This window comes from Chinchilla lanigera, unplaced genomic scaffold, assembly GCF_000276665.1.
Source record: "Chinchilla lanigera isolate Chin_1 unplaced genomic scaffold, ChiLan1.0 scaffold00123, whole genome shotgun sequence".
Taxonomy (NCBI): domain Eukaryota; kingdom Metazoa; phylum Chordata; class Mammalia; order Rodentia; family Chinchillidae; genus Chinchilla; species Chinchilla lanigera.
This window is the reverse complement of record NW_004955524.1, coordinates 115,453-127,811: the sequence shown is the minus strand read 5'-3', so window position 1 is coordinate 127,811 and position 12,359 is coordinate 115,453. Positions and strand designations below refer to the sequence as shown.

The following is a 12,359-nucleotide window of genomic DNA, read 5'->3' as shown; positions in this document are numbered from 1 at the left end:
TTTCAGTGCCCCACAATCACTAAAAACAAAAAAGCCAACAAAAATATGAAACCTACTAACACATAAGAAATAATTTCATTCACTTGTGGAACTACTATGTTAACTTCCTGTGATGCTTTTAAATGCTATGATAATTACTGGAATAACTGAAGAATTTGCCACATTGCTTACATACGTAGGATCTTCCCCCAGTGCACTTCTTCTTTGACAATGACTGTGACTGATGAAAGCTTTCCTTCACTGCTTTTTTTTATTTTAAAGAGAGTAGTAAATGAGAAACCAACAAAAAAAATACAACAGAAGCAGCATACTAGTGTCACGAACATAAACAAATCAAAGCAAGAACATTCAAAGTGATACAGGGTCTCAAGACAAAATAATAGGAATCAACAGTGGTTGTTACACCACATATCACTATCCTCAACTACATTGCTCAGATTACCAGATGTAAGAATGAAAGATTGCTCAAACCATTAAAGAGAATAAGAAAATAATTCTTCGATAAAACATTAGAGATAATACAGAGTTTCACTAGACAAGATGGTAGGAGTTCACCATTGTAATTCCATTGCATATTGTTACCTTCAAATCAGTTGCTCAGACCACCAGACCCAAGCCTTCAGACATGTAAGCATCGTATTGTCTCCGTGGTGTAGGAACCTTCATTGCTGTCTTACATAGCACAGGGTTTCTACAGTGTGACCCCCTTTATCCCTATACAATGAACTGTACTTAGCCAAGCCTTCTCCACATTACTTACATACAACTGGTTTTTCTCCAATGTGACTCTTTTTATGTCTATAAAATGAACTCTTACTAGTGAAGCCTTCCCCACATTGCTTACATTCATAGGGTATTTCTCGAGTGTGATAACTTTCATGTCTATGAAATAATCTCTTATTGGTGAAGCCTTCCCCACATAGGCTACATATATATGGTTTCTCGATACTGTGACTCTTTTTATGTCTATAAAATGAACTGTGATTAGCAAAGGCTTCCCCACATTGCTTACATACATAGGGCTTCTCTCCAGTGTGACTTCTTTCATGTGCTTGACAATTACTGCGAGTGGTAAAAGCTTTCTGACACAGCTTACATACATAGGGTTTTTCTCCAGTGTGAGACATTTCATGTGTTCGACAACTTTTGCGTAGCCTAAAAGCTTTCCCACACTGCTTACATACATATGGTTTTTCTCCAGTGTGAATGGTTTGATGCATACAAAATGAACTGTTGGAAACAAATACTTTCCCACATTGCTTACATACATAGGGTTTCTCTATGGTGTGACTCTGTTTATGTATATAAAATGAACTGTTACTAGTGAAGGCTTGCCCACATTGCTTACATACATAGGGCTTCTCTCCAGTGTGAATTACTTCATGTGCTTGACAGTTATGGCGTTGCCTGAAAGCTTTCCCACAATGCTTACATACATAGGGTTTTTCTCCACTGTGAGTACTTTCATGTGTTTGACAATTACTGCGATGTGTGAAAGCTTTCCCACACTGCTTACACACGTAGGGTTTCTCTCCGGTGTGAATTCGTTCATGTGCCTGGCAACTGCTGTGGCTGGTGAAAGCTTTCCCACACTGCTTGCATACAAAAGGTTTCTCTTGGGTGTGACTTCTTTTATGGATACAAAATGATTTGTTACATTTGAATGCTTTCCCACACTGCTTACATTCTAAGGATTTCTTTTCAGTGTGAGTTTTTTCATGTGCCTGGCAATTACTGCGTCTGTTAAAAGCTTTTCCACACTGCTTACATGCATGAGGTTTCTCTCCAGTGTGACTTATCTTATGTCTACACAGTGAGCCGCTATCGGCAAATGCTTTCCCACACTGCTTACATACATAGGGTTTCTGTCCAGTGTGCGTTCTTCTGTGTCTGAATAATGAACTATAATGAAGAAATGTTTTCCCACATTGTTTACATACATATGTTTTCCCTACTTTGTGAGTTCTTTCATGCCTACAAAATGAAGAATTATTAGTGAAGGCTCTCCCACAGTGTTTACAAACATGAGGCTTCTCTGATATGTGAGCTCTCTCACGTGTTTGAATATTGTGGTGAGAATGAAAAGCTTTTCCTCTTTGTGTACACACAGAGACATTTGCTCCACTGTGTTTTTTTTCGCTGGGCGTACCAAAGTCTTCAGCATTTTGTTTACATGCAAAGGCCTTCTCTCCAATGTGAATTCCTCCAGTGCAATCAGAGTCAGATTTTCTACAGTGCTTACCTGCACAGTGTTTCTCTCCAGGGTTTGTTCTTGCATTCTCCTGAAAGGACCGGAAATCACTGCAGGTTTCCCCACATTCATTAATATTAGACAGCGTCTCTTCAGATCTCTGATACTCATATAATTTGCATGCACTGTGAGCTCTGATGGGCACAATTAGTGACGAATGACCAATCAGGGGAATTCTACAAGCAGGGCTTTGAGCTGACTGTACACCAAGTACTTTCAAATTCACTTTAGGATCTTGACTCCAAAAACACATTTCTCCAGGTTGACACCATAATTTATATTGATAGCATTTCACTATGTCTTCACTTCTGTAAAAGAAAAAATAACAATACAATAAATCACATTGAGAGGGCTGGGGATTTAGCTCAGCAGCACAGCGCCTGCCTGGCAAGCGCGAGGTCGTGAGTTTGATTCCCGGTACCAGGGGAAAAGAAAAATCCAAAAAAACAGAGCAAAACAAATAAATCACATGGAAAAAACTGTCTTCTTACTAATAATTACCAGGAGGTATTTCACCTAGTGTGATGTTACTTAACCATATTTGACCATGGATTTAATGTACACTGTGGAAGACGGCTTGAAAAAACTTTTATTGAAAGAATAGTATTCATTTGGGAGCTTATAACTCACATGTTTGCAATACATAATATTTACTTTCATTTTGGGGAATTGATAAATGCTGATTATTTTTGATACCATTTTGTCCATGAAACTACTCCCTTCCCTTCCCTTCCACTGAATCTCTTCCCCCTCTGTGAAAAGTCTGCCTCTTTATTTTACCATCATCTCTCATTTTACTTCTTAATTCTGATTTTGAGTTTCTCATACAAACTATACCATGTGACATGGAGCTGTGTCTCACTTACTTTCACTTAACACTATGAACTCAAGATTAAGCCACTTCTTGGATAAATGATATCATTTCATTCTCCACTGAGTACAATACCATTATGTATACACATCACATTATTTTCAGATCTGGAGGTTTAATGCAAGGCCATAGCACTGAGTTATATCCTCTGCCTTTTATTTTGTATTTTGAGACAGTCTCATCAGTCATGAAATTGCACAAGCTGAGCATGAGAGTGTGATTTTCCTGCCTCAACTTCCCACAGTGCTAGGATCTCAAACAGGTACCACCATGTCTGGACAGTATCATCTATTCTATCCACTCATCTGTGGGTAGACATCAGGTTGTTTCCAAAGCACAGCTATGGTGAGTTGTGCTGTTATAAACATGGATATGCACTTATCACTCTAATATGATTACTTTAACTTTTGGCAGAATATACCCAGGAGTTCAGCTGCATGAAATGAAAGTACTATTTGTACTTTTCTAAGAATCTTCATAGACATTTCCAAGGATGTTGTACTATGTAAGAATCTATTCAACAATATAGGAAGGTGCCTACTTGTAATTTTGGAAGAAGAATGCACTGAATGTTATGGAAGATTACTGGAAAACAGCTATTACCAAAACAGTGACATTCATCTCAACTTTGAATACTTTCATAATGTTAACAATTCTGCAACTACTGAATGTGCTTACTATATATAAATAATGATAGCATTTTTTACATAACTTGATTGATATCAAAGTGGGTTTTAGAAAATACATGGATACTTAATTATATACCCGTAACTCAGGCCAAAGCCTAAACACAAAATCTGTTGCATGTAAACCTATAGCCAATGCCTAAAGGTAATTTCACAGAACATTTTCATAACCCTGAATGTGGAACAAAGTTTGTTTATTCTGATGCATTCGGTAATGTCACAAATTTCCAATACTAGAATGTTTTAGATATTCAATTGTCACATTATAGATATTCAAAATGTATGAGTTTTAGGAAAGTTATGGAAATAAGTCAATTTTGAACTTGGCCTCATTTGTCCATCACTTAACATGGCTTTAAAATCTGTGCTCCATCCCTGACTCCTGAGGAACTTTACTTTTGATTGTGAGTGCAAATTACCTTAGATTTCTCTTCCAACATTTGTACTCATCTTCAGTTTGCTGATTATTATAGTATTGTCCTAAGGTGTAGAAACAGAAATGTATTGATAAATTACTACATTACATAAAAATTAACATATTTTATTTACATTCAAAGTGTAATGTGACCACGCTTAAAATACTCTTGAAAATGTTTTCACATTCCAATGCTCACACTGGTCAGCAAGAAACAATGCTCCCTAATTATATAAATGAGAAAATGATACGTTACCTATAGCAGCCATGTTCCTAAATGTTTCTGACATCACACCTCTGTAGAGCTTCTTTTGGGATGGATTCAGCAAAGCCCACTCCTCCAAAGAGAAGTTCACAGCCACATCCTCAATGGTCACTGCCTCCTAAATCATCACACATATATTTGCAGGAAGAAGATTGAAACTCACAGCATAGACTATCTCAACTCCATTCATGAAAAGTTGAAATGAGACTGAACTTTTAAATATTTACTGCATGTTTTGTTCATCAAACACGTTCTCCAACTATATGCAGACCTCATACAGAAAGTCTGATGTTGGATTGGAATCCACTGGTAAAGCCACAGCAGAATGGGAACACAGGTTTTCCTGCTGATTAGACAGTTTTATTTGTACACTGTCTCTAGAGCTTGGCTCATAGAGTCTATAAAATCAGCATCTAACTAAAAAACTGGGGTAGACAACTATCTAATGAACTGCTCAGACAGACCATAAAAAATATCACTTTTGTAAATTTATTTAAGGGATTGATTCCTTCCTTCTCTGGTTATACTTAGTATTTTGAAACTTGATCTTGGTTTCATAGACAAAACCTTAACTGAACACTAAGTATAATTCATGAATAATAATTTAAAATGTTAACAACTGAATTAAATTAAGGAGGCCATATTATCTTATACCTCAATGATACCAAATGGTCACACATCACAGAGATAAAAAATTCTAGAGTGGTATAAGGGAGACGTGGGAATGGATACAATCAAATCATATATGTATTGAACACCAATATTTTGCAAAATTAATAAGCACTAATAATAAAAGCAAAATTGGAAAAAAATTTTGGCCACTTCCAAATCACATCTTTGATTTGTCAAAAGAATTATAGCTGTTTGGTATAACAAATTTTAATAATAATAACTAGTAAACAAGAAGATACAGCTTGACTAGTATATAAGAAAGAGATTTAAAAATATACTATTGGGGGACTGTACTGTACTAGTAGAGTGAATGACAAATAGATCACAAGAAAGGCAGACAATCTTCAGTGGGCTTACATGGTAGCCTATTGATTCACGGTAGCACATTAATTCAGGGTAGACCTGTAATTAGACAAAGCGGCAGAAATCACAATATGTTTAATACAACAGCAGGGAGAAACAGGTACATACTTTGAAACATAAAATTTATTCTCCATATTCCATGTATGACAATTAAGTTACATCTTGAAATGGGAAATATATATTTGAATACTTCAGATTTCATAGTCAAATATTTTCTGGTTGTGAAAAAGTGTTTCCTTGGTGTAAAATCTAAAAGCCATCAAAATTAGAGAGAGAAATTGAAATCTTTGGGATGTAACCATGGGATGTAAAAGGTACAGTCAAGAAAAATATTTGCAATGTTTATAATAAAAATAATTTGGGTAGAGAGCATAAAATCAATAAGCATGTAGTAAAAATGAACAAAGCCTATATAACTCAAGAAAAAACACCAAATATAAAACAAGATCTATGAATGTGGTTGAGGAAATAGCCAAAAGAAGTGGAACTATGGAGGGATATACTAGTAAATAGATGTATGCAAGAATGGTAGATCAAATGATAAGCTCCACTTTCATTTCCTCTACTTTGAAGTATACCAAAATCTACAGATCAGTGACTTCATTCCAACTTCCCGAAAATACATCGTACTGTTGTTTCTGGAGACAGATGTGATTCTTTGCACATCAGTTAAAAGTAAACTTGACAATAACTTCAACCATGTAACCACTACAATGAATGAGAAACCACTTTGCTCCTGAATCAAACATGAGCACATGTGAAGCATAAGACACAAGATATCACCCATAATGTTTTTCTATGCAATTTCTCTAGTAGCCACTTATTGAATACTGCAAAGGGGTAAAATTAAAAGAATACTGCCAAGTGACACTTACACATAGTAGAAATAAGACAGTGGTCACCTACAGGAAAGACAAGGGTAAGTCAAACAGACTTTTCCCTGGATACTCATGAACACTGTCCAAGGCCCAGTTATTAAACTTTCTGGGGTCTCCCAGAATATTTATACTATTATTGTTAAATCTCAAGACTTTTTGATAATAAAATTTATTGTAAAATAGTTAAACACCAAATTACCATGAGGAAAGAAGTAGTTTATTTATACATGTATGCCTACACTCTACAGCCATACCACCCTGAACATACCCGATCTCATCTGACCTCGGAAGCTAGCAGGATCGGGGCTGGTTAGTACTTGGATGGGATGTCATAATCAACAACAGAAAATGGAATATATAAAATGCCCGATTAAATAGGGAGACCAGGCATGGTAGCATATGCCTGTAATCTTACCACTCAGGAGGCTGAGGCAAGAGGACCACTGTGAGTTTGAGGCCAGCCTGGCTACAAAATCAGTTCAAGGTGAGTCTGAACTGCACAGTGACATCCTCTCTCAAAAAGACAGAAAAAAATTAAAAAGTTAAATAAAAAAAACTAGAAAGGTTAAATAAAATAACCAGAACTAAACCAAACAGAAGTTAATAAGAAATAGCACATCTTCCTTATTTATGTTATTTGCATGAACAATTAAAATGTGAAACAACACCCAACTTCTGTTAACTATGAAAAACTCCATTTTACCTAAAGGAGGGATGGATACTATATTTTAAAAATTTAGAATTTTATTTGGGCAAGATATTTATTAAACACTATTGTGAAACAGTTAAAAATATTTACTCCAGAAAATTAACACAGCATTCAATCTGAAGTGTTCTCACTGCAAAAAACAAATGTTTTCTGAAATAATCTGTCTAATCAATTATAAATTTTTCAAAGCTTCAGACATTAAATTATAAATGTATTCAATAAAAATTAGAGATTGAAGATGGATCCAACATGGCTGAATGGAGGAGTCACATCTGTGAAGTTCCAAGAAGATCCACTAAAAACATAGATAACTAAGAAGAGGAGGGACACGCACACTGATACAAAAGGTAATCTCAAAGAAGAGACTTACAGATCGAACAAAACAGATACATTATAGTTAGTTGGAACCAGCCCAAAGGGGATGGCCTACAGGGCCTCCACCCTCACACTCCATGGGTACAGCTACTTTGAGAACTTCCTAAACAGCTGGTGGAACCCACAGAGTATGGCAGAATCTAGACTCACAGGATAAACTTGTGGTTATATGAGCCCCTTCCTTCCCACTGCCTCCCCTCCAAACCCTGAGCAGGAAGCATTTTCACCAACACACAGCACAGGTCAATGATCAGTATCAGGAGAGGCTCACTTACTACCTGCCCAATCTCAATCTGAGAAGATAAACAACACTGCTTGTGCAAAGAGTAATTAATATTGGATCACAGGCACATGTGAATCACTGTCAGGACTCTGAAGTTTGTCCCACACCAACTAGGACATTCATCTGGCACACAGAGCTAATACTGGTCTGGTCTGAGTCTATACTTAGCACCTGGGCTCACCTGAATCTACACCAGCTCTCACACGTCTCTGCCTGGTACACTTGAACTGTGGCAGTGTATGTTCACTACCAGGCACACTGCCCCCTTCTGGGCACAGCAGAGTCTCCACCCTGAATTTTGCCAGAGTCCTAGCCAGTCCTGCCCGGCACAATAGGCCAGTCCCCTGTCTAGTTAGCAATAAGGATTAAGGGTCTGCCTGTTTTGCTTGGTGCTCTGGATACTTGTTGGACATCTAGCAACCAGAACCCTCACTACACCTGCTGGAATCTCCCCAAGTCAGTCCTGGGAGCACCTGTATCTCATCTGGGTGCCCTGAAGTGACCCAAGCCTCCATTTGGTGTCTTGAGCTGGTCCTACTGACACTGGAATATACATCAGGTACCCAACATTAGCCTGCAACCAGCAGGAACCCAGGAGGCTCAGAATTCAATCAATGCTCCACACCTTTCCTAGGCTGCTGTGACACCTTGGACAGTTTCTACAAACAGTGGTTGACAGGCAGGGAACCCACTGAGCTGAGAAATCTCACAGAAACCAAGAGACTATCAAGAGAGACCAAGGAGAATGTGACATGTAAGATTAAAGACTGCAGGCTCAGGAAGAAAACATTCTTCTGGAAATATGCAGTAATTTTTTTTTTTTTTGCTTTGTTCTCTTCTTCATTTCACCAAATTGCTTTTTTTGCTCCTCTATTGCTATTATTATTATTAATTATTACTATTATTTACTATTAGTGGAGTTTAGAGTTGTATCATCAATTTTCTTATTCCCTCTTTTCAAAACATAACGTTATTTTTTGAATAGGTCCTCCTTTTTATCCTGTCTCTTTTCTTTCCTTGCTTTCCTTGCTATCTATCAGTATGCTGAGTATGTTTTCTTACTCTCATTTCCTCTAGTTTATTCTCCATTGCGTTTTATTAACCCTTATCTTCATTGAGTTGTTACTGTTACCTAATACTACTAATTTACCTTTACTCTTAATAGGTCCTTTTACATCGATCTTACCACCTTCCTTCCATCTTCCACTGTTTAATTTGTTTATGATCTATTCCTTTTTTCTCCATGCTCCCATAGTCACACCTTTACCCTTATGAATCTGTAGGTCATTAACAATATCTTACTACAGCTGAATACTATTCTATTTGAAAGGAAGTGAAACAATTACTCTTTTGAGTAGATATAGTATATAAATACCCTTTTTGTCTTAGTTTGTTCTATACCTATAGATCTTGGTCCTACAGTAACAGGTGGTTTACTGAGCTGGGTGTGGTGGTGCATGCCTATAATCCCAGCACTTGGGAGGCTGGGGCAGAAGAATCGTTGCAAGTTCAAGACCAGCCTGGACTACAAAGTGAGCTCAAGGCCAGCCTGAACTTCATAGTGAGACACTGTCTCAAAAATACCCCCCCCCAAAAAAGGTGGCATACTGTTATTAGAGTTGACCATTAAGGAGTTTGTGCTTGATACTTTTATCATTGATTGTAATAGTTTAAACAAGGGGATACAGATATTGTGATCAAATGGTGTTCTGTGCATGCAAATATCCAGATCGTCTGCGGGGGGGGGGGGGTGTCATAAACATTCCTACACTTTGGTACCACAAAGAACTGGGTACCAGACCTCTCTTCCCTAACAAATGAAGAAGACAGACCAAAAGGCTAGCAGCTAGCCAAGCCCTGAGGATAGCTCTAAAAAGTTGATGCTGTTACAACCAGAATTATCTCTGTAAAACATAGAGACAGAAACAAATCACTTAAAGACTTCACAAAGAAGCAACATCTTACAAAAAAAAAAAAATCTTCATATACATCACAAGCTCTCTTCACTCCAGTAAACCTCAACCTGTAGTAACCCCCCAAAAATGAGGGGAAGAAATGAGAGGGGTTATATATGAAAAAATTATATTCCACAGATACACATACACACAGAAACATGAGGTGCCACAGCAACAGAAGACCCCTGAGGTCTTCCAACTCTCCCAAGGCCAAGCAAAAGGTCACGAAGAAAGAGGATAGCATACACCATCTAGCACAGTTCTATAGAAAGTCTATAGAGGGATGAAGAAATTAGATGAATTCGAAGAAAAAATGAACCAAAAGTTCACAGCAATTTTACTCACTATGCCCACAGTGAATTAAGGGGAAATAAGTACAAGACTGGATGAGCTACCCAAACCAGTACAAAACTTGAATAACAGATTCAACAGGGATATAAAATCCTGAAAAAGATGTCAGACAAAACTACCTAAAATAAAAAAGTGTATAGAATTCATAAATTGCAGAAATGATCAATGTGGGGGCTGGGGATTTAGCTCAGCAGTACAGCACCTGCCTGGCAAGAGCAACGTCATGAATTCGATTCCTGGTACCGGAAAAAAAAAAAAAAAAAAAAAGAGATCAATGTGAAGACAGAGTTTCTGAAACTGAGGACAAAATAGTGAATTATGATGAAGTGCTCAAAAAAGCCACAAAGAAAATAAGAGAACAAGAGATCATCCAGCAGGTACTAATGACAATAAGAAAAACCAATCTCTAATTGGAGTTAGAGGAAAAACTAGAAGATAACACAGATGGATTTACTAACATGTTTATAGAAATCATAGAAGAAAAGTTCCCAAGGATGGAAATAGATGCCCTTAATGATCTACCCACTTAATGGCTATTAGGATTTATGACTGAGGTGCACTGTTCTGACTCACAAGCTGCCACTTGGAGATACAACCCATATCTGGACTTAGGACACAGGAATGTGAACAGCAGTGTAGTCTTACGGTGGCTTTCTTATACAGTACAGTATTATTATTTTTGCTGATTGTACTGTACAGTACTATAGTTTATGTTGTTATACATTATAGTACTGTATATAAGAGTTATTGAAATAAAAGCAAAATCATCAAGTAAAGGTTCCTGTCTAGGTTACTTTTCTCTCGTTGCTAAGACAAAATACCTGACACCCAAAATTAAGGAAGGAAAGGTTTATTTAGCTCACAGTTTCTGGAGGTTTGGCTCCAAGGTAGGGTAGCATGGCACAGAGGCGACAGTTCAAAGTGGTAGAAGACAGCAAAAGCAGCAAGAGCAAAAAAGGGGGAAAGAGCAAGCCTCTTTTCCTCCTTTATATTGTATGAAGGGTACCCCCCCCTTGGGTGGGTGTATCATTCACACCATCTCCATGCCCTCCTCTTGCACAGGCTCAAAAGAGTTAGAATTTCCATTCATCAAAGAAACTCCTTAAAAAACTTAACATGCACATGAAAAAACCCAAGGAAGTATTGTCTTTCTCTATGACTGACAAAGAAATACTCAGAAGAGAAAGTAGCTTTATTGAAAAAGTATCCTCATCACAAATATGATCACACAATATAAGCAGATAATATACAGAAAGGCTTACAGAACAAAAGGAAAAAAGAAGAAATAAAAGGAGACAGAAAAGCAAATGAATGCATTGTGAATCCATCAACTCCATCTAAGTAGAAAAAGTCTGGTGTTTATGAGAAACAAGAATTCCTACCCACTGGTGTTGGCAGTAGGAATGGTGTATACAAGATTTTAAATGGACACATACTCTGGGCACTAGGAAATGTGCTCCTGGGCATCTATGGCATTATCTCAAATCTGGTTCTAGTGCAGCAAGAAGGAGAACATTCCACGTACAATTTATATCACTGACGGAACCAAACAAGCCTACTTTTCCGTAACAGTGGAAAAGGTAAATGAGGCGTTATGATACACCCGTGTTTTCTGAAGTATGAAATCACTGGTGGCTGAATCCACAGACTCAGCAGATGTACCAGACTCATAACCTCCTCAATGACACGGTGTCCTAAAAGGGCAAAACAAGAAGACCGCAAAAGCTGCCATCTCTCTAGCTCTGCAACCCAAACCCAAGCTCTAACACTACTACTGAATCTGTACTTGGACACTGTGCTTGTACTTCCCACCTGAGCTACCTTTCTGATGCCACTAGTGAACAGCCAGAGAGGCTCCACTGCTTGGTGCTCTATGGCAATACACACAGGGAGATGTAGAGGCAAGACAATGGCTGCCTGGAACTAAAGCTGTGTCTTATCTCCGCCATGCCACTCTCCAAGGCCATTCCCACAGGCTTCTACAAGTTACCAACATAAGCAACTTCTCTGCAGAGCAGGGAAATTCAGGAGGACTCAATGGAATTTCAAGGATTTCACTCTTTTTTTTGTGTATGTGTTTGTTATCTTTCCCCTGGACCAAAACAATTTCAAACAGTCCACTGTGTTAAAACTTACAAATTTTAGCTTCTATTTACTTAGCCTGTCTTAAAACAACTCATTTTCTAACAGTGTGAACAATGGTGGAAACCAACTCAATAGTCTTATCCCTGGGTGATTACACCATTAAGAAATATTAAAAATATATTTCTATGTAAAATGACAGT

The 12,359-nt window shown here is 37.6% G+C and overlaps 1 protein-coding gene across 3 annotated transcripts in view; it reads right to left on the bottom strand.

The window, feature by feature from the left end:
• Nucleotides 1-576: 576 nt before the first annotated feature.
• Nucleotides 577-12,359, bottom strand: part of LOC102020603 (zinc finger protein 791-like) — a 21,435-nt gene continuing 9,652 nt past the window's right edge. For all 3 annotated transcript variants that reach the window (XM_013507339.1, XM_013507340.1, XM_013507338.1), the window contains exons 2-5: nt 5,518-5,562; nt 4,480-4,606; nt 4,228-4,288; nt 577-2,559 (exon numbers count right to left, since the gene is read on the bottom strand). In XM_013507339.1, the coding sequence (XP_013362793.1) occupies nt 753-2,559; nt 4,228-4,288; nt 4,480-4,606; nt 5,518-5,547 (2,025 nt within the window). In that variant the 5' untranslated portion in view covers nt 5,548-5,562 and the 3' untranslated portion in view covers nt 577-752. The remainder of the gene's footprint in view (nt 2,560-4,227; nt 4,289-4,479; nt 4,607-5,517; nt 5,563-12,359) is intronic.